The sequence below is a fragment of the Penicillium longicatenatum genome (assembly GCF_028827895.1).
Source record: "Penicillium longicatenatum strain IBT 33135 chromosome Unknown contig_4_segment0_segment0, whole genome shotgun sequence".
Classification (NCBI taxonomy): Eukaryota; Fungi; Ascomycota; class Eurotiomycetes; order Eurotiales; family Aspergillaceae; genus Penicillium; species Penicillium longicatenatum.
This window is the reverse complement of record NW_026643122.1, coordinates 3139726-3166250: the sequence shown is the minus strand read 5'-3', so window position 1 is coordinate 3166250 and position 26525 is coordinate 3139726. Positions and strand designations below refer to the sequence as shown.

Genomic DNA, 26525 nt, shown 5'->3' with positions numbered 1-26525 from the left:
GTAATCAACAAAACAAGAAGAGAGAGCATGCGATTCGACATTGAGGTACGTGTCGTCTCCCATCTAGCATCCCTTGCAAAGAACAAAAATAACTTCCGTCGTCCATTAACATAAGCATCGGATTGGCCAATTTAATCCTATGCCCCGCGATCTACACTAATAACCCGCCGACCGGGTCATATCACGACATCGGGAACAAATGAACGCGGCCCGAGGAACCCTTTCCGCAAGCCAAGCTGTCCCCCACAATTGCGTGCAGGGGAGGAGAAAAAACGTCACTTTCCTTCCGACCATTCGCCGGAAGCGGCGTGGCGGTTTTCTTTTTCAACATTTGGGACACGAGTGTAGCACAATCGCTCATGGCTGACAAGAGAGATTTCAATGCCACAACCTATGGGGCAACTGGCCTGGATAGCGAGGATACCAAGAGTGGGAAATCGAGTGGGGGGTTGGAGCACGATGTAGAGGCTGTTACGGATCCCTTTGCGGCGCCGTTGAAACGGCAGCTTAAGTCGCGGCATCTGCAGATGATTGCCATTGGAGGTAGATTTTGCCCATAGAAACTGCATGGTCAAAGCTGACGATAGTGCTAGGAATCATTGGGCCGGGGTTGCTTGTGAGCTCTGGAAATGCATTGCATGAGGGTGGGCCTGCCGGTTCGCTGATCAGCTTTTCTTTGGTTGGCATTATCGTGTTTTTTGTTATGTGAGGGCCACAATTCTCTGAAGCTTGGGTAAGCTCTGACATTTGTAGGCAATCTCTTGGGGAGATGGCAACTGTCATTCCTGTGACCGGCTCATTCATTGAGTATGCTGAGCGTTTTATCGATGACGCCTTGGCATTTGCCTTGGGTTGGGCATATTGGTATCTATGGGTCACTGTGAGCAATGACTTCTTCCTTCAAGCTAGCGACTTGCTAATGCCAAATGATAGGTTCTGGCAAATGAATACAACTCAATATCTCTTGTAATCGAGTATTGGACTACTGCAGTTCCACAATGGGGCTGGATTCTTATATTTTGGTTCCTCTTCTTGACTTTGTCAAATCTGGGCATTTTGGCATATGGAGAGATGGAATTTTGGCTTTCCATGTGCGTCTGATCCTGACATTGAGACACCAACGCTGACAGCTTCCAGAATCAAGGTCTTGGCTCTCATCGTGTTCTTCATCCTAGCCATTTGCATCAGCGCCGGTGCAATTGGACCGCAGACAATTGGGTTTAAATATTGGGATCAGCCAGGGGCATTTGCTGCTGGTATTAATGGTGTGGCCAAAACGTTTGTGGTAGCCGGGACGTTGTATGCCGGAACGGAGATGTATGCATTCAAGCCCATTAGCTTTTTCATGACTGACAGCATCTAGGGTCGGTATAACCGCTGGAGAATCTTCAAATCCTCGCAAGGCTGTTCCCAGAGCCATCAAGCAGGTCTTTTGGCGCATTTTAATCTTCTACGTCGGTATGTGTCACAACTACATACGGATACTATGCAAGCTAACATATTCAAGGCACAATATTCTTCATCGGCATTCTCATTCCATGGAATGACAAACAGCTTCTTGGGTCAACCTCAAAAACCGCGAGCTCACCTTTAACCATTGCCTTGACAGATGCGGGAATCCTCCCAGCTGCACATCTAATTAACGCTCTGATCGTGATCAGTGTCATCTCGGCTGGGAACAGTTCCCTCTACGTAGCCTCGAGAACACTTCTCTACATGTCTCGCAACAGAAAAGCCCCAAAATTCATCGGGCGGACAAATCGTGCAGGTGTGCCTTGGGTCGGTCTGATCATGACCAATATCTTCGCCTGTATCGTCTTTCTGGAACAATCGTCCAGTGCGGGGACAGTCTACTCGGCGCTCATTACCCTGTCCGGTGGTATGCATCCTCTTTCCAAGCCGCAGGAATCACGCTAACCCCAATTTAGTTGCTACATTTATCGTCTGGTCTGTCATCGGGATCTGCCACATCCGCTTCCGTCGTGCACTCGTCGCACAAGGCGAGGATCCATCCAAACTGCCCTACCAGGCTGTGTTCTACCCCTATGGAACATATATTGCCCTTGCGGCGAATATTTTCCTCGTTTTCTTCCAGGGATACACGTGTTTCCTAAATCCTTTCAGTGCATCGGACTTCGTGATCAACTATATTCTCCTGCCTGTTTTTGTCTTGTTTTTCGTTGTATATAAAGTGTGGAACAAAACGAAATGGGTTCAGTTGGAGGATATGGATATATGGACCGGCCGGAGAGAATTTGTGAATGAAGAAGAGGAAGTCGCCAAGGACCAGGGCTGGTGGTGGAAGCTGTACGCGGTTGTGATCGGGTGAAGATTTGGTGGAAAATTGCCGAGATGATAGAGCATTTACTATACCCTGCGGACAAAGTTGTTCCAACATAAAGATTCTCCGAGGATCGACATCTTCTCAAAATTGGAGCGGCACGGATTCCGTCGGAAATGCAACCTGAAGAAAAAGAAAACACGCTATTTCATCTACAAGACGAAGCCATCGCACCCTAAACATGCATAATCTCCACCATAATCGTTCAAACGGACAACACAATTTCACAATTCTTAGTCTCACCTCTTCACCCCCGCATGCTGAGGTCTTTCCGTCTCATCGTGCCCCAAACCATTAGCCCTTATTGGCCTGATGTTGTCCTGCAGCATCCCCTATCAGCCGAGGGCCCACTCCGGCGCCAAGCCCTGCCGATCAACCAACGGATAAGGTGAGCACCAGTCGATCTCTCACGCCGGACGGTATCACCAATCAAAATCATCGTGTACCTCGTTTGCGCTCGTTTAAGGCTCTGCCCTGCAGATCGGTCGATATTCCTTTTGAGGTATAGCTTCACCAATTGCCGAGTTGTTTGAAGACTGCATCCATGTACACCAATGAAATTGCGATATTGAGGAAGGACAGATGTAACATTGTTTAGAGCCGAGAGGGGTCTGCAGGATCATGAGCGTTGCGAAAAGATCTCGAAGCTGCTGGGTTTTCTATTTAAACTCGCCGTGATCCAGGTTTTGTAGAAATCATCAAGCAGCACTCCAGACACATTCAAATCATTCCTATATCCTCTCCGCCGTCATCAAAATGCAATACACTCAGGTATGCTATGGCTCCCTTGGGCTTATAATCATCCAATTCTAATCAGCATTAGATCTTTGCCCTTGCGGTCTTCATGACTAGTGCCGCTGCCATTCCCCTCGAGAAGCTCACCCGTGCCTGCGCCTACACCTGTGGTACGGTCTGCTACACCAGCAGCGCCGTCAGCGCTGCCCAGGCCGCAGGTTACAAGCTCGAGGCAGCTGGCAAGGCTGACGACTCGTATCCCCACGTTTACCACGATTACGAGGGCTTCGACTTCTCCGTTGACGCACCGTACTATGAGTTCCCTATTTTGAAATCTGGCTCGGTTTATACCGGTGGATCTCCCGGTGCGGACCGTGTAATTTTCAATGGAGATGACGAGCTTGCTGGTGTGATTACGCACACTGGTGCTTCCGGAGATGACTTTGTTGCCTGTACTTAAGAGAGTTGAGTAGTGTTGATTGCATGATTGGGTATATATGATTGATCATGACTATTACGCCGGATTCCGCAATTGTGTATCGATGGAATTCAACAATGATTTATGAACCAATTGATAGCTTCGTATTTCAAAACTCGATGATTTCTAAAATTCTTGCGAAGTTCGAGATCCAGTCCGCCTGACAATTATCATCTAAGGAGACCGGGGTTGTGTCTTTCATATGAACAATCCACTCATCTTTGCCAACGGAATTCCACAAGGCAGTGTTGCTCGGCAGTGGGAATTGAAGCTCATTTGCACTCATCAAGCCCCTTTCTGCATCATTATGATCCATACCTGCGCCTACGAGACTGAGGCTGCTTGATTTCCCACAAACCTTATACAAGGCTACATTGAATCGTTTGATTTCCTCAATACCCACCCATATAAACGAGGCAAGGCCTGCTTCGTGATACCTGGAAAGGATATTCGGGTAATAAAACATGCCAAGCTTTCGACAGCTTCGGACAAGTGCTTGGAGTAAATCCAGATCTGCACGTGGAAGAGAGACTTTGAGGTCGAGTTCTAAAATACCCTGGCCTTTGAGGATCAGAGAGAAGATAATATGCAGGAGGATAGCCTGGTATGTCGGCATTGGCCAGAAGCAGGCGCTACAAGCTTCGTCTCTCTCTGAAGCATCCCATTTTTCCTATCAAGTCCATGTTAGTAAGACAAGTATAATACAGGGCATGTTTACATAGCGAACCCTTTGATCTCGAATAGCCGAACTCAACTTATCATGGAGCTCCACTGCTGCGGTTTTTGCGGCTTCCTCTCCACTGGCCCACATACCGATTACAACCATTGATTGAAGAAGTAGTGGTGTTTCACGGCGCAAATCGAAGGACCCTTTATGGACAAATGACCAATGAGGGTGGAATGCTTCAAAATAATGCTGAATATACTCAGCCCCCTTCTCCCAGTTATTGCAATTGGATTTTTCATGTATCGGGCTGGGTACACGGTCTGCTGATGATTCGGGGCGTCGCTTTTGTATCAAACCAGTATGGTCGTCGAAGGAGCATTCAAGCTTGCGACGTAAACACTCATCACATGGCACAGATCCTTGACACCGAGACTTGGATGCATGACAGTTCTCACAAGCTCGTGCCGCACGGTTAAGAGGCTCAATTATCTTGTGATACCGTCGAACATGTCGTCTAAGTGTATCACTGGTTCAAAATTTCATAATTAGATCGGACGTACGGGGTGAACACCGAAGCACATAGATACCTTCGGCCGAAAGTTCGATCACAGATGGAGCACGGGAAGCTCTGTTGCTCAGAGTGTTTTGCTTCATGGCGGTTTAGATGCTCCTTACGCCGGTAGGAAGCATTGCAGCGAGGGAACTGACATGTGAAAGTGCCTCGGCGAATTTTGGGGGAATCGATTTCATTGGCTGGACTTTCCATAAGAGTGTGGATAGCCCAACTGTATTAAGCCCGGCTTTGACGAATGATCTATGAAGGTTGTAGGAAACATGAGTCGTGAACTGGGGATGTTGTTATTCGCGGTGTCGTCATCTTATCTAAGCTCCCCACCGGCATCCCACCAACCTTCTCCCAGTCGCCCACCGGCATCCCACATCTCCATACCTCACCCATTGCGACGCGATTCACCATCGCCATGCGCAATGATTTTAGATTAAAGAATGCAGATATGGGAGCCGCGAGATTCGATACTGATTTCCTGTATCAGACTTTCTCTCAACTTTTTGGAAATGCCTGCATATATTCATCGAGTCATTACATGCTCCGTCTGGTGGGATGCCGGCGATCATGAAATTGAGGCGCATCAGAATACAAATAATGACACATCCACCATTATCTCATCCAAGATTACCAACTTCGTTTTATTTGATTACGCACCGATTTCTAATCTTCCCTCAGTTGCGGGCGAATATAAGTTGAGACCAACCACCCCGATTGTTGGCAGATTTACACAACATCTTACAATCAAATCCTTCCTTCACAAGAATGTCTCCATCCGTCCTCATTGTCAGTGCTACCGGTAACACCGGCCGGAGTGTTGTCAAAGCACTGCCAAAGTTACTTCAAACCAGCAATGGTTTGTCTCGGCACCGCATCATCGCTCTTACTCGTTCTTCCGAGAGCCCAGAGGCACAGCAACTTGCCAAATTGCCCGGGGTTGAATTGGTCGAGCAGAACTGGACAGAAATCACTTCTGATTGGCTCCGTGAGCACGAAGTTGTCAGAGTGTTCATTGCATCACATAACGACCCTACCCAATTCGCCGATGAATCTACATTCCACATTGCTGCCCTCAATGCTGGCGTCAAATACATCGTGCGAATCTCAACTACCGCTGCTAACGTCCGACCGGACTGCAAGGCTTACTACGCACGCACTCACTGGGCAATTGAGGCTCTTCTTAGCTCACCGGAGTTCGCAGCTATGCAGTGGACCTCCCTCCAGCCCAACGTCTTCACAAACTTCTACCTTTCCAATGCCGTGGATCTGATCAAACAATACCGCAAAACTGGAAAGCAAGATATACTCCGACTGATGGCATCTGAGGACTCGCCCATTGGCGTTATCGATCCCGATGACGTTGGTAATTTCGCGGCTCATCTTTTGTCCCTGGATGACCCTCTTGAGCACAATAAGGCCAAATACATCCTCAACGGTCCCGAGGATATCACCGGCAAGCAGATCGTGGCCATGGTCGAGCAGTATATTGGTACACGGGTTGAGGAAGTTAGCTACAAGGACATGTCATTCCTTGAGATGCTTTATGAATACAAATACGCCGCAACCTCTCAGTCGAAAAATGTTATTATGTCTATCAGACATGCTGCAGAGACGGGTTGGGAAGGTAAATGCTCGACTTCAACAACCAGCCCAGAAGTGCTAAAGCTTGCTGCACCAAAGGGTACATGTGCGCACGCGTTGAGAGCCATACTGCAGATGGAATGAGACTTGCTACTCTGCCGATTTTGAAGGATTGGCAATTGGTCCTACGCTTGATTGAAGATCCCCTTATTTCCTTTTGCAAATTGATTGGACATCGAGTGTGTAGAATCTAGGAAGTCATACGCAGTTTGTGTGGTCTTCCCCGCGTCATAGAAGTCCGGGCTTGATGAGAGATTCGCCGAGAAAGCGTGGGGCTCACTATTTAATCCTTCTATGTTACATTCATTAGCTCTCGCGCAGACATAAAAACAGCATTTTGAGAAATCTACGTTATCATATGCTTGTTATTGCAATTTGATGTTGATATAAACACTGGCCAAGCCGGCTCCTTTAATATATTCGCTGGAGTCATTCGGCCATATTGTAAAACCACGCTCCTGCCTTTCAAAACCTATTCTCCTTCCAAGGCTCTCAAGCGTTACCACATATCCATAATCTTCCGCTCCATGGTAGCACCATGGAAATCACTTCAAACAGCTGGCATGCTCCTCGGATACCCCTCGGAGGCAAGGGTCTCTTCTCCTGTCAAGCTCGCTTTCCGGAGCGGAATTCCTACCTGGTGCGAATTGAGACCGATACAGTGGAGTCATTTCTCGGGTTTACATCCGAAGTCAGGGCCAATTTTCTCCGAGAACACGCGATCAATATTGCGGCTCGGTGCTTCCGTCTCCGCCACGAATTTTGAACTTCAGTTTCACAATATTCCTGACTCTGAAAAATACTCAAAGATTATGAGCGGTTCATTTTACGCGTTTTCGCAGGCATTATAGGGTCAACATGGGTGAATCTGTCAATAATGATGGTCAGCCTAGCCCTGTCCTGCTTCCCAACTCAACGCAGTTTTACTTGGACAGCGAGCAAGGAGAAAAATACTTGATCCAAATATCTTGGCCACTGCATTGGCAGGAAAGTCAGTCAGACCAGGAGTCACTTCCAATTATGTAGGCATTCCCCAAAACTTTCCATGGATGTCGGCTAAACCACTGTACTAGATACATCGTCGATGGGAATGCATTGTTTCTGACCGCAACTGAGGCCGCATGGCACGGTTCCACTCTTCTCATTTTTCTGGGGGTGGCATCGTTGTTGCAATCGGATATCCCCTGCAGGGAAAACTGTTTGATATTCAACGACGCAACCTCGATCTGACCCCGCCAACAGACCCTCCGAATCCTGGGTATGGATGTGCGGATGCATTCCTTGACTTTATTGGAAATTTTGTTCGACCAGCAGTGAAAGTCCGGTTCCCGCAGGTATCCGTCTCGAGGGAGGCACTCTATGGCCACTCATATGGGGGGCTCTTCGCCCTTCACGCATTATTCACACGCTCCCGTTCCTTTGACTTCTATATGGCAAGCAGTCCATCAATCTGGTGGAACAATTTGTGTATTTTAGAAGAAGCCAGAGCCTTTGCAGAAAGGAAAAAGGCTGAACATGGAAAGCTCCCGTCGCTGATGGTGTGCTGGGGTTCCTATGAGCAGAATCCTCCTCAATGGTACAATGAGCCGCTTGATCAGTATGAAGGGAGGAAGCAGTCTGCAACGGATCTGAGAATGGGCGACAATGCTCTTGATCTCTGCAGGATGCTTCATGGCTGCAGTCAGCTACACGTCGTCATGCAGAATGAGTATGAGGGAGAAGAGCACATGAGCGTGATGTCGTGCTCGATCACTCGAGGCTTGACCATGTTCTTCGAGGACTGGCCTTTTCACAAGCCTTAGTACCAGATCGATCAGCCCTTGATACTATAGCTTATTAATATGATCACATCCTTTCGTCTTTTTATCTGCTGTTGTAGAGAATAGCATCTGCCTTGGTGATTAAGAAAAGTTTTTTCAATTGTAGGCGTAGGATCCTCTGATACAAATAGATCCCCACATTTTTGTGCCAGTTTATTTCTTGTTGGTTTTCGTTGGCTGTTACGATAGAGCCATCCGCGAACCTGTCGGAAGCCCGACGCGAGGCGCAATTGTTGAAGCATACGGATATGGGCAGGGGAGGATGTTGATTGCTGCAACGGCGTTCATGGTCCTGAGCTTCGTTTGGGTTGGAATGATGAGAAACTTAAAACGTCAAGCGATGACCCAGACCAAGCGTAATACCCTGTGGGGCACCAATGTCATACCTAGCTAGTCGCTCGTTGTTATATTTAGTATGTTTCTGTTTGATATAGAGAGACCGACTTTTTTGGAAGCTCGTCAGTTCATTGCGAACAAGTCTGGTATAAAGTACGCTCTCTTCCATAGTGTTGCAAACCGTGCCACGTTCATTCTCCAGTTGATGTTTTGGTTTGGAAAAAGCCAGTGATCGAGAGCTCCACTTACATAAGCATGGTAAGCTCCGGTGCGTCCGGCAGAATCTCTTGATCAGCAAGCACATCTCTCCCCGCAACTACGTATCAACCTTGCCCATTTTTTACGAGTCAGCTGTTTGAGCCGAGTGCCTAGCAAGATTTCCCGCGCTCAATCCCGACCCCTGAATAAGACGAAACCATTACCCTCGTCGCCCAAAGCGCAACTGCTCCACAGCCATAACAAGCCTAAAGCCTGTTCACGTATACAAATATGTCAGTCTACACAACAGATCATTCCGCCTCCGTCCTGAGCACCCACCGCTGGCGCACAGCGCAAAACTCTGCGCCCCATCTCCTCCCACATATTAAATCGGATATGACAATTCTGGACGTAGGCTGCGGCCCTGGGAGCATTAGTATCGACCTCGCAAGACTAGTACCAGCTGGTCACGTAACAGGAGTGGAATATGTCTCCGACCCGCTAGAAGAAGCACGGAACCTTGCAAAGGAAGCGGGTGTATCCAATATTACTTTCCAAACGGGCGATATCCATGCCCTTCCCTTTGAAGATTCGAGTTTTGATATTGTACATGCGCATCAGGTTTTACAACATATTGAGGATCCGGTCCTGGCACTACGGGAAATGAAGAGGGTTGTTAAAGTGGGTGGTGTGGTTTCTTGTCGCGAATCTGCGGCTATGACGTGGTATCCCCCAAATGAGGGCATAGAGCTTTGGAAAACTGTTACGGAGAAGATGGGACGGGAGAAAGGTGGGAATCCGCATCCTGGATCTATGATGCACGTGTGGGCTGAGAAGGGTGGGTTTGATCTTGTGGATGTGCAGAGGAGTGCCGGGACGTGGCTGTTTAGTACGCCGGGAGAAAGGGAGTATTGGGGTGGATCGATGGGGGAGCGAGCGCGGAGTTCCGGCTTTAGCAAGAAAGCTGTTGAAGAGGGATTTGCGAATGCCGAGGAGTTGGAGAAGATCGCCAATGGGTGGAGGGCCTTTGTAGAAGCTGCGGATGGGTGGTTTGGATTGATGCATGGAGAGATACTGTGTTGGAAAAAGTCATAAGGTGCATTACCTTGGCCGCGTATGTTGCAAGCGGGCTTGATGGAAAATGGTGTTCGCGTGTTGCGATAGATTCATGGACCTATGCGAAATAAACAAAAAGGCTAAAATCTTCTGTATGCATCGCTAATATCCTTGCCGAATCCCGAATCCCGAATCGGAAATCATGGAATGAACCTCGAAATTGCTTGTAATGGCTATGACAGTGCCGATCACCCGCGAATTTAACATTACCAACCACCGTCGTCTTCAAACGCCTGGTCCTCTCGACCATCTTCATAAGCGCGACGCTCCTCATCCTCCTCGTTATTTTCATCTGAAGGAATAATTAGTACCAATTCCAATTCATATTATCGTCAAACATACCAATCTCGTGTTCAATGAAAGCGCCTCCAAGTCCACCGATAGCCACACCAGCCAAACCAGCCGCAATGTACTTTCCAGTATTGCTCTTACGCTCAGGCTCCTGCTGTTGCTGAGGAGGGTAGTCATAGCCACCAGGCCCACGCTGCTCATAAGCGCCAGGTGGAGGACCCTGAGGAGGGTAGTAACCAGGCTCAGGTGGGGGACCACCACGAGCCCCGTACTCATAACCAGGGCCACCAGGGCCGAAAGGAGGCTCCCACTGGGGACGACCGGTAGCGTCCTCAACCCAGAATGCGCGACGGGCGTTCGGCTCCCATTCCTGGTGCCAGCCGGGTGGGAGGGGTGGTGGGGGGCCTGGCGGGGGACGAGCGCCTGGAGGAGGACCGCCGTATCCGCGGTCGTAAGGAGGTCTATCGTAGGGAGGCTGTTCGTATGGAGGACGATCGTAGGGCGGACGATCGTAGGGAGGTCTGTCTGATGGGGGGCGAGCGTAAGGGTCACCGCCGTAGTACGCCATGATGGGTGATTATGGGGGCAGATGAGGAAAAGAAAAAAGAAAGAGAAGGAGAAGAGAAAGGGGAAAAGGACTAGATTTATTATACAAGGGACTGATTACATTATTTCATTTAATATTGTCACTAGTCAACAAGCCAACTAGTATGACTTGTCCTAAAGATCCGCTCAGAACCGAAACCTCCACAAAAAAACCCTCACATTAGACCGAAATCGCCGGAACAAGCACGTTATCTCCACAATTGCGGAGTTGGAGTTGTCAACCCCTATCACCTTCACCTATCACCTAGTATTGTTTCCTTACGGACCCTGTTGCTATTCTCGTGGCGCCTACACATGGCCCGTTCCGCGCCGGACTAGGCAGATGCGATTTTGCGCCAAGTACGGAGCACATGTACTGCACTCCCCCTGAAACAGGGCTGATCAAGGTGTCGCGATTGGGCATGTTATCAACGTGATGGTCCCCAACACCGACCCTGCCTTATTCAGAGCAAAAGGAAGCCTATAGGCCAGTCAGCAGGCGAATGCCGTGTCACCGTAAGACCCGGCGGTTGCATCGCGCTGAACATGGATTGAATGATAGGATAACAAGAACAGATAAGAATAAACATCTTAGTTGATTAGGTACAGGACACGGAGATCAAGAGAAAGAGAAAGAACATGTCCCCTGCTGATCCGCTGAGCTCCACAAGCTTTGACTCGACCTGTCCCGCCGTGCCCCTATTCATGCTCAAACATGCGCCGTTGTACTCTGAAATCGGACTTGCGGTGAAATAACAATCCCTGGACTCAATCGCCAAGGCTGGATAAAATGTTGTTTGCACAACCAAATCACTCACCCCCTCATCGAGGTGGGGCTCACAGTCCCGGCGCGAGGAGAATTGTTTGTTAGCAGATGGCCGCTAGTGTTGCCGAGCCACGATGTGGCTCGGTCAGCATCACACAGCCACTTATCGTGACACACGTGGCGCAGGGGCTCCATAAATGGGACTAGGTTACATGTCATGAACTACGACAATGTAGGATACAAATTGAAGTGGAGTGTTGTTGGGATTAAGGGGTCAAAGAGATTTCGCCCTGTTCCCGAATGATAAATCATATAGGCACGTAAATCGAAGTATTGTCCAATCTAGAACTGACTACATAGAAGATGGAGATAAATGAGAAAGGTCCTTAATCATAAAGCTCATCCCGGTGATTTGCGTCAAGCGATCGGTGAGATCGCTCAGGCACACAGGAAAGACATTAATAGGCCTAGCCGGCTAGGTTACTCGCCTGTTGGCTGTCTGGGTAAAAGAAGGATGCGAGACTGAAGAAAAATGGTTAGAAGGGGCTCTACCGCGCAACCAGAATGGAGAACTTACGCAATAATCACATAGGCTGCGATAAGCAGTGCACCTTCCAAGTAGTTACTTCGGCCGTCCAGGACCAGGAAGTTAACCACGAAGGCAGTGACGAACAGACAAATGGTTTCAAAGAGGGTGAAGTACAAAGACATGTCCTTGTCCATACACCATCCCAGGATGACGACAAGAGGAGTGACGAAGATGGCAATCTGGATACTACTACCAACAGATACACCAATAGCCAAATCCATCTTGTTCTTGGTCGCAACACTGACTGCAGTGACGTGCTCGGCGGCGTTACCAACAATAGGCAGAATAATCAAACCGATGAAGGCTTCGCTGACGTTAGATGTCTCCAGCATGTCGGGGATGGCATCAACTAGGAACTCGGCACAGACAGCGACAAGAGCAGTGGAAATTAAGAGCAGGACCACGGCCGCAGTGCGAGACATCACTGGCTCTGCGTCTTTGGGGACATCCGTGGCAGGGTCTGTGGGCGCAGTGACACGAGCGGCACCACGGGCGAACTGCAAGGCATTGCCAGCAGGAGGGTTAGCATTCATGTGCGCAGGCAAGGAATTGCTACGCTGGAGAGCCGGGTGCGAAGGGTCACCAATGCGAGGCGAGTTAATGGGAGACGAGCTGAACACGGTGTTGGACAACAGCGAAGGAATAGGCCCGAACGGCAAGCGCTTGCGAGAATTTTCAATATCCCCAGCACCTTCCATTCCAGCGAAATTGGGGGCAGAGGCAAATCCCTTCATGGTCGGCTGGGGAGCCGGGGCCGGAGCCGGGGCGTCAGCACCTGTGCCGTTAACCTGGGCCTGAATCTTGTCGGCGCGCTTGGAACGACGCTTCTTGCGTTCCTTCTTTCGGGCCTTGTCACTATTGGCACTGTCGACGCGGGTCATGGACAGGCCAAAGTCACGAGAACGGGGATTGCCATCATCGTCGGCATCGTAGCGAGCCTCTTCCAAGTCGATGGCACTAGGGTTGCTATCATTGTTGCTGACGATTGAGTTGCCAACGGAGCTCTGATTCGCGTTGCTCATGACCTTCTTGTCAACAGATTGAGCTGTGCCCTTGGAACTGGTGCTAGACTTTCTGCGTCTGCGGTGCCTCATCGCGCGCTTAATGCGCTTGGCCGTGGTCCAGGAAGTCATGGTGTCAACGGAGTCATCGCTATCGCTGGACGAAGAGTCGGAGGAGCTATTCAAGAACTCGGCAAGAACACCTGGGTGCGATTCCTCGTCAATGATTTGTTGAGGGATACTAGCATACAAGTACGAGTGGGACTTGAGCTGGAACACAATGTACAGGATATAGACCAGTAGCAGGACGACACTAGTTCCACGGCTGACCTTCAGCGTCTGCTTATCCGCGTTGGAAGTCTCAGAAAACGAAGCATGGAAGGCAGTCGGGAGCAATAGACTGGTCACACTCAGACTGAGTAGACAGGCGCTCATCTGGGTGACAGTGCTGTTGTAGATCTGTTCCTGGAAGCGGAGACCGCCCAGCAGGAATGCCATGCCCAGAATCAACAGTAGGTTCGCCAGGATGGAGCCTAGCAGGGAAGCCTGGACGATACGAATCTCATTCTTCACCAGCGCGATGATGAAGATGATTAGCTCAACCGCGTTACCAAAGGTGACATTGATGAGGGCACCAATTGTGTCGCCAAGGCGACTGGCCACGCTCTCTGTCGCGTGGCTCAGCAGTCCCGCCAAGGGGATAATGGCCACCGCGTTCATAGCGAACACGATATCCGGGCTTAGGCCAGCCGCCTTGGCGGCGATACCCACTGGGACAAAAACCAGCAGGACATTGACCCAGCTGTGGAATACGGCATCCTTGGTGTGGGCATAGAATCGGCCGCTGCCATTTCGCATGCGAAGGAGCAGGCCTGGTTGGGAGTTCTTCTCATCGGGCCCCGGCTCAATGGTCGGGGCCACGGGGGTATCATTCACTTGTACATCGCGAGAGGATTCCGGTATAGGAACAGGATCGGAGGGTTCAGCTTCAGGTTGAGCTTTGGGTTGGGGTTGGAGTTGGGTGGGTTGGTCGCCGCGAGAAGAGGCGTGAGCTTTCGCCCACGAGTTAATCCGGTCTAGATTGGTGGGTCAGTCAAGGCAGAGATAAGATAGCACCTTCACATTACTCACGCATGTATTTCAAGAACCAGTGACTGATTCAGCAAGGCAACAAAGCCAAGAGGTGATAGGGAGGAAGAAGTCTAAACGACTATCCGTTGGAATGGAAGGAATGTAGGAATAAATTAGGGGGAGGAAAACCAACTTATGTGTCGAGAACCGCTTGGCAAGACTTGGCAAATCCTTAAGACTGAGATGGACAGAATTATGGAGACTTCTCCAGATTTATGAATCACTTCGAACCAGACTGTACCACGCAAGCCCGTCGATCCATGAATGTGAACAATGACAGCCGCATTCTATGGCTTCGTCAGCTGTGTATCCCTGTGGTGTTATCCCTATCAAACGAGACAATGACGCGTTCTACTTCGTGCCATCCAGTGCCCTCTTTCCCTATTTTCCCTATAAGGATTCAGAGAATCCGGATCCACCATGGACAATGTCCGACATCCCCTGGTTCCCCGTTCTGATTGGTGCAACGTATCCACACGATCGACGTCCGCCCAGGACTCAATAATTGCTTCACCCTGCGGACATTGTCTCGTCTGAACAGAAACCCCGAGACAGACTTGCCTTCCACCTCCTCATCATGTCCAGAATAATTTGTTCTTTGTCCGAGCCGACAGAAGCGACGTCGGATCCGCATTCAGACCTAACCCCGAGCTGATCGATAAAGAAGCACGTAGAAAGTCCGATCGTGTCGCAACGATGCCCGAAAATGCTCTAGTCTAACTGCTTACAGTTATCTGATACGAGAGGCGAGCTAGCGGCCAGCCACAGACGGGACTTTGGACTCGTCCATTCAAGCCTCGTCCTGGGCTCCACATGATGTCATTTGTGCGTTGATACACAGGAAACTTGTACATTCACAGACAGGTTGGACTGATACGTACACATGTAGATTGATTGTGAATTTGCCTCTGCCGAGAGACAATACAAGTCACAGATATAGCATGATGATCCATGGAAGGGGTTTTCCCACTGCAATTGATCGCTAAGCCACAGTAAAGCCCCACTGTGGCTGTGTCTTGGCGTTGCTATTTCAGGATCGCTTGGTTTGACTTGTTGGGCCTTTGTGAGGCGTTGGTGAAGCGTTAGCGGGGATAAGTGATTGAATTTTCCGTCATACGTCAACTAATTGCCAATTCTAAGTCTGCGTAAAACATTCAGAGCCCTAGGTCGCATTCATAGATGCACTGAGCGATGTCTCTAGGTATCCCAATTGACATAACAAGTTCTTCAAATGTTCCAATGGTTAGTTTCCAAATAAAATAATCAGGTTATTTTACCTGGGTCTCATTCCAGTACCGATGCGAACCATTTCATGGAGAATTTATGTTGCTGTCACGCAATCCGTCAACAAAGGTTTATCGAGCGGGTATCGACAGGCACTGATGCCGCGCTGTAGTGTGGATATATATGCCTCTCGCATCGACGTGGACAGCCTTCCAAGGTTGCTACATCTCGTTTACTAGTCTAAACCCCAAGCCCAAGTCGGATCCAAGGGCCTTTGTAATACTGTGCTAAGCCTGCATTTCAAACCCGACATCTGAATATCTGGATAAGAAATGAAACGCTCATCGGTGAGGCGGGAAAGACCTACTCCGCAGTGTGTAACCAACGCGCAAATCATGACGACCACAGATGTTCTCAATCAAGATCGTAGTGACCCATGGAGAATGAGTGTACTCTACAGCAATTTTAACCTTCTTTTCATCTATCCATCCACCCTCGTTCTGAAACCTTCCGCCTCTTGCAGCTCACGTGATGACCGGAATAATCGATCGAACTCTGTTCTAACTTTGCCAATATGAATGCCGCTGACCGATGCCGTCTTTGAAATCATCAAGAACCCTGAATTTCCCGAATTTCCTGAGTGGATGATGTGCGATTAAGAAGTCAAAATACCTTCTCCACAGCCCCATCGGCACTTGGCTCGGCACGGCTCGATGCCCGGCAAGCCGATTGCATCGGTCAGGTCTCCACGCCGCGATAAAATTTCACTACACAGTCAGCATTGTCATTGATGTTGAATCTTCATGTCTGCTGCACCGAGTGAATTTCTCTATAGACCAGTCTATGCATAATAGCGTGTCTATATGATCATCAAGCCTACCATGGCTCAGGAAGCATCTCGGCCGTCACGGCCCGGGATTATCAGGTAAACACGCCTCATCTCACTTACAAAAAGGGATTTAGCTAAAATCATAAATTGACAGCCATCTCAATCCAGCCTACTGGTGGCCGAAGCTAGAGCTGGACTCCCGAACTGCCCTCATGATGATGAAAGGCGCATTGGCGCCGACTATCACTATTGCCATGTATGTCAAGTCCTCAACTCAGAGCAGGTTTATACCAAATGTTTGAGGAAATTTAGACTAACAATCAAACAGATATCAAAGTAGTGCTATTTCAGACATCACTACTACCATTGGGTACCTGTCAGCCTTGATTTCCGTCCTATCCCAGGCCTTGATGCCTCGCGCAAAGTTCATGAAGATTATTTTCTATGATATACTATCTGCCTGTGTGTCTGCATCGCTCTGCTGTCTTGCTGTCTTCTGTGCTGTCAGGGCAAGGGAGCACAATACGCCTGCAGATGCTAGTGAGAGCGAGCGGACTGGCTATAACAGCGATGCCTGCGCAGTGGCTGCGATTTGGTTGATTTTCCTGATATGGTAAGATCGTTGAAAAAGCTAGAGCAGAAAGACCAATACTAATGTGGGATTTAACTAGGGGTGCGAACTCACTGCGTGCATTGAAACCGATGGAATTACAAGATCCAATGGTTGCGTTTTCCATTTTTGCTTCAGTCACCATCACCCGTGCTGGCATGTTCACAACTCTGTCCGAAGGGCTAGAGTTTATTGCGCGGCTTCTAAAGGGGTTCATGATTGGGTTCGCCATCGCAACGGGGGTCTCACTACTAATCGTCCCCATAACCAGCAGAGGCAACGTTTTCCACGACATGAAAGACTACATCACATCAATAGATGAAGTTCTGCAATCTCAAATATCATTCGCTGGAGACAGCTCCGTAAGTGGCCTGTTTAGCCGACGCGTTCAGCTTCGCCGGGCACGGACCGCGAAAAATACTCGGGATATGCAGAGCGAGGGTGAAGTAGATCTGCAGTCCAAGCAAAAAGCGCTCCAGGGATCTATGACCAAACTGAACGGCTTGCACAGCAAATTGCATGCTGATCTTTTCTACTCCAAAGATGAGATTGCGTGGGGTAAACTGTCCGCAGAAGATCTGAGCAGCATCGCCTCTCTATTCCGAAGCCTTCTTCTTCCACTTTCTGGAATGTCCATGCTGCCTGAGATCCTAGACACGATGATCAAGAATGAAGGAAATGACGACGCACGGGACGACAACGACGATCCAGACGAAAGGGCACGGAAATACTCTGAAATCCAGAAAGTGGTGGAGACGCATCACGCGCGGCTGAGGGACGCCTCGCACCTGGTTAAGCAGGGACTAAGCCATTTCTTGCTAGCCGTGGAGCTTATCAAACCTAAGCATTTGGACCCGAAAAGAACGCGCCATGGAGGAACTCATGCCAGGGACGAAGAAGCAAGGGGTGAAACTTTAAGCCCGCTCCAACATGACTTCACATCCCGCTTTGAAACAGAGCTGCACTGCTATTACTCTCGCCGGAAAGACCTCCCGGAGGCACTGGCGTCTCTTGAGGCATTTTCTGCTTCCGAGAAGATCGGTGCTTCTGCCACTACGGTTCCCTCTGGGATACTTGGCGCGGATCCTGACGTGCGGCAGGAATTCTTCTTGATTCTGTTTATGGGACATCTGCAAGATGATCTGCTTAATGCAACGCTGCAGTTGGTCAAGTTTGCAGATAGCAAGGTTGCGGATGGAACGATGAAACGCAGCCGACTAATCTTTCCAAAACAAAAGTCAATTCGCCAGTGGTTCTCGCTCAGCGCGGATCAGAAGGAAATCAAAACTTCAGATAGCCGGCAGTCATCCCGTGTTGATCCCTCGAACATACACCACTCTCAAGCATTTACTGGATTCCCTGACCCAGAGCATCTTCCGCCGGAGAATATTTGGGAGAAAGGAAGTAACGTTCTGCGCTCCATTTCCCATGTTATCAAATCGGAACAAAGTATTTTTGGCTTCCGGGTGGCTGCTGCTTCATTCTCTGTGGCGATTCTCGCATTCCTCCACCAAACGCAAGACTGGTTCGTCCGGCAAAGATGTATCTGGGCTATGATTGTCATTGTCATCGGTATGAACCCGACAAGTGGACAGACTATGTTTGGATTCGTTGCACGGATTGTAGCGACGGCGATATCACTTGCCCTCAGCCTGATAGTCTGGTATATTGTTGACGGCAAAACGGCAGGTGTGATAGTATTCCTGTATCTTGCCAATGTTTTCGAGGTATGATTCCCTAACACTGTGGAAATTTCAATACTGACAATCACAGTACTACTTCTATCTCAAAGTACCCCAGTACTTCGGAGCTTCAGTTATCGCAATCGTCACATTGAATGTAATTGTCGGATACGAGCTACAAGTAAGTGCATAGTTTCATTCTAGATTTCCCAGACTAACATATCAAGGTCCGCAAATTGGGAATCACCGAAGCTGAAACAAATGGCCAACCCTACTACCCAATCTACATCTTCGGCCCATACAAATTAGCAGCGGTAGCAGCAGGCTGCGCGATATCCTTCTTCTGGGTAATCTTCCCCTACCCAATAACAGCAAAATCACAACTCCGCAAACTGCTTGGCAAAAGTCTCTTTGTACTCGCCAAGTTCTACAGCGCGATGCACACAACAATAGAGCTCTGGCTCAACAACGAGCTAGGTGATGCAAACGACAAAAACTCGCGAGCTCACCAGCTCCTCAAATCCCGACACAAGATCTTCAAAGAAGAAATGATGCTCTTAACTGGTCTTCGCATGCACAGCCACTTTAGTACCTACGAGCCGCCAATCGGAGGCAAGTTCCCGAAACAGATCTACGATAATATCATCTCAGAGATCCAGCGCATTCTTACGAGTATGTCGCTGATGGCCCATACAACCCAGAGCTTGGAGGTACTAGGCGTCGAGCCTGAATCTCCAGAGTCTCCAGATCGGGACCACGGTGATAAGTGGAAGGCTCGACTAGCAGAGATTGCATTGCAGTCTACGGATTTCAATTCCCACCGTATTACTTCCTTGCTTTGTCATTTGTCGGCTGCTATTGCGAATGCACAGCCTTTACCGCCGTACCTCTCCACACCGGACTCGTTCCCGCTCGCGCGACAACTGCATCAGATTGATGATGAGCTGTTGAATATTCGGCATGTGCGGGATCCAGCATTTTCAGCATTCGTTTCGTTGGAGGTGTTGAGGTCTGTTGTTAGTTTCAACTTGCAGGATTTGATTGAGTACGTCCTATCCCTTTGATACCTTGATTTCGGACATCACTAATGGGTTATAGTAATGTGAGGAAACTTGTTGGCGAGCTGAGCTTTGATTTTCAAGTCAGGCAGTCGGGGCAATATGCTGAATCCTCTCAACTTCTTCAGAATTCAGGTCGAGAGGATGAGTGAGTAGTACCCCACCTCCGCTTGAAAAATATCAAGGCAATGTAAATAGATAGAATACTGTTAATATAGCTCGAAAATCAATATACGCATTGATTCAATCGCAATGTATGACCTTCCAAGATTTCACATGGAGTGTATGTGAATGAGCCAGTCCACCAAATCCATCTAACCATCACAGAAGCTTATACTTCGCCGCAGCAGCCATGGAAATTATCATGAAAGCCACAAAAACCCCCACGATACCAAAGAACCAACTCAACCCCTCAGCCTCCTGTCCAGGGACTTCAACATTCATCCCAAACATACCAGTAACAAGATGACAAGGCACAAAGATCGTCGCCATAATAGTAACTTTACTCATTACTGAGTTAACAGTCAAGCTAACCCGCAAATTCGTAGCACTAAGCTGTGCGAGACAATTCCCCTGCGACCGGCCAATAATCTCATCGATATGTCCCAGCATTGACAAAGTTGTGACGAGATGATCTTGGACATCACCAAGGTAAAGGATCAGTTCTCCCTTAGGAAAAACAGGAAGATCTTTGTCGGCGGCGCAGCACCGTTTCACGAATCCGTTCAACACGTCAACCTTCCCATTCAGACAGCGAACTATGTGAGTGATTGTCTTCCGGAGGTCATCGATCCGAGGAATCAGTTCTTGAACGTCGTCGATGCGGGCGATGAAGACTTGGTCTTCGATTGCATCAGACTCGGCGGCTGCGGCGCGTCCGAATGGCTGGAAGCTGTCGACTATATCGTCGCTGGGTACCTTGGTTAGCATTGTCCTTTATTTGCGGTGAAGGGGAACGTACATGAGGGCATAGCAGATCCAGTCACTGGATAGCTCGGCATCGTGCATCTTGCTGATGCGATGGCGCACACGGGAGATATGGTTACATCCACTAGGCGAGAAGGTGACAACACCATACTGGAAGACGAGGATGTACACCGATGCAGCAGAAGGAAGACCAGGTCTGTCATGCTCTTCTGGGATAGAACGGTCGACGAGTGTCTTGAATGAGATCAGATAGTAGTTCCTGAAGACATCGACCTTCTCCCGAGCCTCTCGAAGCTTGATATCCTCCGCCGTGAGAGGATGAATGGATAGTTCCTGCGACACAAGATCGACGTCCTCCTTCGTAGCGTCGCGGATGTCAAACCACCACACTGGCCGTGAAGGCTCCGGGTGAGCTTTCAATTTCTCCTGGATGATGTCGTCCAGATTGCCGTTGGGAAAGAGACCCTCCCAAGTTGGCGAGATGATGGCCTGCTGCGTCTTCGATGAAAAAAAGCTGAAACGGGCTGGGAGGGTCGGTTCGACGGAGACCTTCTCCTGTTCCTGTTGGTTCGACATGACTACAGGGGTAGTTGTCGAGTACTGGGTATGTGCTGGTACGTGTCACTCAAGGCCATCCGTGAATTGGTAGTACACGGAAGGCAGGTTTCTGTGCCCGTGAATGGTTGTTCATCGGTAAGAAGATCGAGTCGCTCAGCCCATTCTAATTTGTTAGATTCCTGACTGGAAAGTGTGCACCGTGTACAATATGTACGCTGTGCGTCTGTAGATCCAATTGGTGAAAACAGATTTCACTTGAGACTGGTAGTTGTAAATAGGCCACTAGAACCAATGCTATTCATCAGTTCACAGGGGTAGTTCTCGGGGGTGTATCATTATGAAGTGGGAATCAAGATTTTCAGGCATAGTAGAGCCTTGTCACACTATGTCGGGCAAGTCCACCCTTTCAGCCCTACCCGGTGACCCATGCAGCAAATGAGAAAAAGTGGGCTCGAGCAGATTTTACAGCCAATGACAGGGATGATGATGTGGATGGTGGAAACAGGGCCTCGAGCAAAGTTTGGGATAGGGCGGGATCGGAATTTCGATGCCGACAAGGTTTGTCTTATGAGATAGATACAACCTCGGGGGCAAAGCCAATGATGGTTTCGTAAAATCAGATCACATGAGAGATATGGTCGTATATCGACAAATCAATCCTATCTTCTAAATGGTATTGCGGTTAATATACGGCTTTTACTGATCTCTGCCTTCAAGGTTCTCCTATTGCCCGAGAGAGTACTGTATGGCACTGGTGGGGTCATCCTGAACCAAATTGTTAAACTTGGCACTAGGCACCTCCATTCTAAGCCAATGACTGCGTATTACTCCGTACAGAATAGCCGGTATATCAATGGCATCAATTTTATTATATTATTCCAAAGCAAAAAAGAAAATCAGAAATTATGATATATTATCGCAGATTGAGCTTTTCAACTCAAGAAAATTTTGAAACAGAATAGAAAGATCGCTTTTAATACAACCTTCCCAGGTGTAGATAAAATGAAGTGATATCATGTAGCAAAGAAAACAAGAAAGAACCAACTCCCGATCAGTTGCGTGACTGATCATACAACACCATTCGTTATGCATTGCGCATGTCCATGGTGTCCATGGTGGGCTATTTCCAAGAATATCAGAACCTATGAAAGAAGTCAGTGGCTAGCATGAATGAAGGGTTCCAAAGTTGTATCATACTAGATTGTCTCACTTCGTCATTTCCGCCTGTATTGGCTGAACCCCTTGCTCATCGTCCACGGATTTGCGCAGACGGGGGTATGCGAGCAAAAAGAAGACGACCACCGCCAACAAGATCAAGAAAGTAGGCAAGAACATGAAGGTGAACAGAATTATACTCAACCCGAAGGTGATGTTCTGACCCTGAAGAAAACGGCGAGCCATGAGATCGAGTAGCGTGGAGAACATGAGCTAATCTTACAATCCACTTAAGATTTAGATCAGTAATTAGGACCTAGGAGAATCTGGGATTCAGGCAGGGAAGCCTTCCAGCTCAGTGGGAGAAGCAAATGGAGAGAAGTCTAGTCCGCAGAAGATCGACCGGTTTCCCCATATATACCTAACGGCCGGAACGCAAAGGAAGTTCCGGATAGTGCACCGCCATTGTGGCTGCCAGCTACCAAACCCGAAGTGGCTCATAAGTCCGGAAACTGGGATGCCTTGTACCATTTGTTGGGATGCCGTCATGGATCCAATGGGGTCTTCCCCACTCCGGGTGGAGCGGGATTGGTTAGAGAATTCAATATCGAACTCCGGAAAAGGTTAAAACTCAAATATATTTCTATTAAGGGAACTTGGAAATTCTTTTCTGTATTCAAGGTCAGGTGGTCTACGCAATCATCCGAGGATGATGGGACGGTGTTTAATTATTCTAAAATTGATAAGCGCCACCAATGCCAGATGCTCGGATTTATGACATTAAGCCCCATAATTCCTGCGGCTTGGCACGAATAATGGTAGGCAGCAGTTTTTTATGGAACTTGGCATATTGCGTAACATTTCTTGCCCTACGAGAATATGCCCCTACCTTGACGCTAATGAGACCCTTTGAAGCAGATAAGAGCCCCTCACCGTGCCATCGTGCATAATGCACACGCCCGGATTGGAAAAACTTTCTACTGTGCAAAGTATTCTTTAGGTCAAGTGGGACCAGTCATAGGTCAACACGCAAATGGTGGGGCCTTCGGACCTGCTGATTAGCGCCGGTCGGAATTGCTGGTTACACTGCAGAAGGTGGTTTGAGGGGAAAACAACTGGTCTCTACATGTTGGAACTCAGCATATAACGGTCGGAATTGCTATAGCTAATTATTCTATAGCTTCAATTTCAAAATGGATGTTGCAACCTCCCCCTCCTAAACACCCTAGCGCATGGCATGCTTGAAACCGCCAGTGCCGATCGTGAGTTCAGTGGCAAACCTCGTGTAATCTCGCCCCGTAGGGCTGAAAAAGGCTTGGTTACGGATCCCCGGAATGAAGTCACCCTGTAAGGGCTACCCTTAAATATCGGAATTATGCGTATCTGATTATTCTTCCCTCAATCTGGATTTACCCTGGACCAAATATAGCCTCCCTAGAACAGCAGGATCAAGTGGCTGATTCCAATCGATTCCCTGAGTGGAACCTGCACGTCGGCTTTCCCCCCCCCACCGTTCTCTTCCAATTTACTTTCCCTCTTCCCTTTCCCCAACTCGCGTTCCTCACCGTCTTTTTCCTTTTATTCTTACCCCTCATTGCTGTCGGACCCAGCCAACCATGTCTTGGCTCGCGGGGTACGGCAAGCTCGACGACGAGGAAAATGATAACCTAGGCGTCGACTGGGTGCTGCAGTATGAATTTGGTGACATCGGTGCGTGCTGCATGGGGTACCCCGGAGGCATTGATGCGCATACTGACGATCTTCTAGACCAAGCGCAGGCGATAACTGAGTTTCGCACACTGGTTCGTGATCTGACCGAAGCTGGTCTTCGCGTTCAGGTTCGCCATGGCCATGGGTCCTCCCTATTGGTGTGTTTACGGGTGCCCCGAGATCAGCTAGGGAGGATGGTTCACCAGTCACGGTGAGCCTCAGATACGAAATGATGTGGTGACATTGCATACTGATTGGTGGCAGAGTCAAAGATTATTTGTTCGGGATATTACATACGTTGCCGGAAGGTGATGAGAATACTGTCGTACACGCTGAGACACCTTCCGAAGAACTACGATCGGTATACCATGCTGTAACTTGGAGTAAAGAGCTGGGTGGTGCGGGAATCACCCCTAACCACGGGAAGTGGAAGAACGTCACCGCGTCATTCCCTTTGCATGATCAAGACGCGTGTGCGCAGATGTTGCGTCAATGGAGCCGGAAAACCAATTTGACCATTAAGGATTTGGACACAATTCGCGCGCTGTTTGGCGAAAAAGTATGCTCACGAGTGCTATCTGGAAGACGGGATGAGACGTTAACAAACTTCTAGGTCGCATTCTACTATGCTTTCATTCATTGCTATTCGCTATTTTTGATCGTTCCTGCCGTTTTAGGCATCATCGGATGGATGTACTTGGGTCCATATTCGATAGTGTACGGTAGTGCCTTGTGTGTCTGGTGCGTGGTGTTTGTCGAGTACTGGAAGATTCGGGAACACGATCTGAGCGTACGGTGGGGTGTGAAAGGTGTTGGTGTTCTGAAAGTAAACCGGGCCCAGTATCAATGGGAGAAGGAAGTCCGGGACCCCGTTAGTGGCCAGATCATGAAGGTGTTTCCCGGATGGAAGCAGTTCTCGCGGCAGCTGCTCCTTATTCCATTCGCTTCAATGGCGGCCATTGCGCTCGGAAGTCTCATTGTGGTGACCTTCGCTTCAGAAGTGTTCATCTCAGAGGTATACAACGGAAAACTCAAGGGATATCTGGAATTCGTGCCGACCATTCTTTTTTCGCTTTCACTACCCGCCATCACCTCATTCCTAACCAGCATCGCAACTCGACTGACCAAATACGAAAATTACCGAACTCAAGATCTCTACGATTTGGCTCAGACACAAAAGAGCTTTATCATGAACTTTATCACATCCTTCCTTCCTACCATCCTCACGGCCTACATCTACGTTCCATTTGGCAAACAGATCGTGCCTCACTTGGACATTCTCCGACGAAGCGGTCTCAATGTCGACATGGCGTCCCATGCTGAGTTTGAGGTGGATACTTCTCGATTCCAGCAAGAGGTCATCTATCTCTCCATGACCGCGCAGGTTCTCGGTTTCGGTGAAGAGATCGTCATCCCTTACGTGAAGCATGTCCTCTGGCAAAAATGGCGAGACTACCGCGATCGACAACACGGTCTGACCCGCCAGCGCAGTTTCTCCACCGCAACAGATCTTCTCTTGATTGATCCCCCGGACGAGGGCAAGTTCCTGAAACGGGTGCGTAGTGAAGCCGATGCAGAGGAGTACAAAGTCGAAGACGACATCCTCGAGATGTGTGTGCAATTCGGCTACCTGGCTTTGTTTGGTGTAGCATGGCCACTCGTGCCTCTCGGATTCCTCCTGAATAATTGGTTAGAGCTGCGAGGCGACTTCTTCAAGCTGACCCTGGAGTGTCAGCGACCCCCACCAATCCGGGCCGACTCCATCGGTCCCTGTCTGCTGGGATTGGACTTCCTCGCATGGCTAGGCACACTGTCTACCGCAGCAATTGTGCATATATACCGAGGTCCCATGGCCGAGGTCAAACTTTCTTCACTACTACTGACCGTCTTCGTGGCGGAACAAGCCTATCTGACTATCCGATTTACCGCCTCGACGGCCCTGCAAAAAGTCTTCAACGACAGCTCACGTCGCGAGGAAGCCCAGCGATACGCCTTGCGGAAGAGCTTTCTAGAGGCCAGCCTAACCCAAAATGGACCTGGGTCTCCCGGGTCTCGGGTGCGGCAGCGCGTACGTTTCCACGAGCGAGTCAATGTCTACGCGGAATCCACCCCGTCCCCTGACGGCAGTCCCTCGCCTGAAAGAGAAAAGCCACAGGATGATGTACTCCGTGGATCTGACCGCGAGGCCGAGTTTTGGAATGGATTGTCGTGTGACACATCGGACGCGGGCGTCAAGATGATTCGGGCACTCAGTGCATCCAAAGTAGGGGATGAGCCGAAGTGGACCAAGAAGGCATAGCATTTTTTCTATTTAACGTATTTGTTCATTATTAGCTATTTAGCATTTGCATGTGTAGACCACACATTTATTTCCTATGCTGTAGACCAAGTCCACATTTCCCGTTAAATGGTTGCCTGTCCTAATGGTCTCCGCAATATTTACTATCAATAGTCACTTCCGTAGGGTAATGTGCTCCGCCCAGGGCTAGAACCGGGTAGGTGAAGGAAGAGC

At 49.1% G+C, this 26525-nt stretch overlaps 11 protein-coding genes across 11 annotated transcripts; 7 read left to right on the top strand and 4 right to left on the bottom strand.

Annotated features, from left to right (window-relative positions):
- Positions 1–359: 359 nt before the first annotated feature.
- N7484_008003 (amino acid permease) lies at positions 360–2329 on the top strand (the record flags this gene model as incomplete). Its single annotated transcript, XM_057118390.1, has 8 exons — positions 360–543; positions 594–705; positions 754–880; positions 934–1091; positions 1138–1317; positions 1364–1458; positions 1508–1879; positions 1929–2329. The coding sequence occupies 8 exons, from the start codon at positions 360–362 to the stop codon at positions 2327–2329; spliced, it is 1629 nt and encodes a 542-aa protein (XP_056971425.1).
- Positions 2330–3097: 768 nt separating this feature from the next.
- Positions 3098–3536, top strand: N7484_008002 (extracellular guanyl-specific ribonuclease RntA; the record flags this gene model as incomplete). The annotated part of the gene is made up of 2 exons (XM_057118389.1): positions 3098–3112; positions 3165–3536. 2 exons carry the CDS (start codon positions 3098–3100, stop codon positions 3534–3536), a joined length of 387 nt encoding a protein of 128 aa, XP_056971424.1.
- A 127-nt stretch (positions 3537–3663) lies between these two features.
- N7484_008001 (Zn(II)2Cys6 transcription factor domain-containing protein) lies at positions 3664–4987 on the bottom strand (the record flags this gene model as incomplete). The annotated part of the gene is made up of 3 exons (XM_057118388.1): positions 3664–4224; positions 4282–4747; positions 4809–4987. The coding sequence occupies 3 exons, from the start codon at positions 4985–4987 to the stop codon at positions 3664–3666; spliced, it is 1206 nt and encodes a 401-aa protein (XP_056971423.1).
- A 564-nt stretch (positions 4988–5551) lies between these two features.
- Positions 5552–6511, top strand: N7484_008000 (NmrA-like family protein; the record flags this gene model as incomplete). The annotated part of the gene is made up of 1 exon (XM_057118387.1): positions 5552–6511. The coding sequence occupies one exon, from the start codon at positions 5552–5554 to the stop codon at positions 6509–6511; it is 960 nt and encodes a 319-aa protein (XP_056971422.1).
- Positions 6512–7285: 774 nt separating this feature from the next.
- On the top strand, positions 7286–8229 carry N7484_007999 (alpha/beta hydrolase; the record flags this gene model as incomplete). The annotated part of the gene is made up of 2 exons (XM_057118386.1): positions 7286–7418; positions 7544–8229. 2 exons carry the CDS (start codon positions 7286–7288, stop codon positions 8227–8229), a joined length of 819 nt encoding a protein of 272 aa, XP_056971421.1.
- An 843-nt stretch (positions 8230–9072) lies between these two features.
- N7484_007998 (class I SAM-dependent methyltransferase) lies at positions 9073–9876 on the top strand (the record flags this gene model as incomplete). Its single annotated transcript, XM_057118385.1, has 1 exon — positions 9073–9876. One exon carries the CDS (start codon positions 9073–9075, stop codon positions 9874–9876), a length of 804 nt encoding a protein of 267 aa, XP_056971420.1.
- A 227-nt stretch (positions 9877–10103) lies between these two features.
- On the bottom strand, positions 10104–10756 carry N7484_007997 (WW domain protein; the record flags this gene model as incomplete). Its single annotated transcript, XM_057118384.1, has 2 exons — positions 10104–10189; positions 10240–10756. 2 exons carry the CDS (start codon positions 10754–10756, stop codon positions 10104–10106), a joined length of 603 nt encoding a protein of 200 aa, XP_056971419.1.
- A 1250-nt stretch (positions 10757–12006) lies between these two features.
- N7484_007996 (uncharacterized protein) lies at positions 12007–14264 on the bottom strand (the record flags this gene model as incomplete). Its single annotated transcript, XM_057118383.1, has 3 exons — positions 12007–12061; positions 12117–14205; positions 14261–14264. The coding sequence occupies 3 exons, from the start codon at positions 14262–14264 to the stop codon at positions 12007–12009; spliced, it is 2148 nt and encodes a 715-aa protein (XP_056971418.1).
- Positions 14265–16347: 2083 nt separating this feature from the next.
- N7484_007995 (aromatic acid exporter family protein) lies at positions 16348–19815 on the top strand (the record flags this gene model as incomplete). The annotated part of the gene is made up of 7 exons (XM_057118382.1): positions 16348–16409; positions 16468–16569; positions 16642–16926; positions 16985–18650; positions 18697–18786; positions 18833–19650; positions 19704–19815. The coding sequence occupies 7 exons, from the start codon at positions 16348–16350 to the stop codon at positions 19813–19815; spliced, it is 3135 nt and encodes a 1044-aa protein (XP_056971417.1).
- A 169-nt stretch (positions 19816–19984) lies between these two features.
- N7484_007994 (magnesium transporter CorA family protein) lies at positions 19985–21166 on the bottom strand (the record flags this gene model as incomplete). The annotated part of the gene is made up of 2 exons (XM_057118381.1): positions 19985–20573; positions 20625–21166. The coding sequence occupies 2 exons, from the start codon at positions 21164–21166 to the stop codon at positions 19985–19987; spliced, it is 1131 nt and encodes a 376-aa protein (XP_056971416.1).
- Positions 21167–23919: 2753 nt separating this feature from the next.
- On the top strand, positions 23920–26312 carry N7484_007993 (anoctamin family protein; the record flags this gene model as incomplete). The annotated part of the gene is made up of 4 exons (XM_057118380.1): positions 23920–24013; positions 24071–24224; positions 24278–24572; positions 24627–26312. The coding sequence occupies 4 exons, from the start codon at positions 23920–23922 to the stop codon at positions 26310–26312; spliced, it is 2229 nt and encodes a 742-aa protein (XP_056971415.1).
- Between the last annotated feature and the right edge of the window lie 213 nt (positions 26313–26525).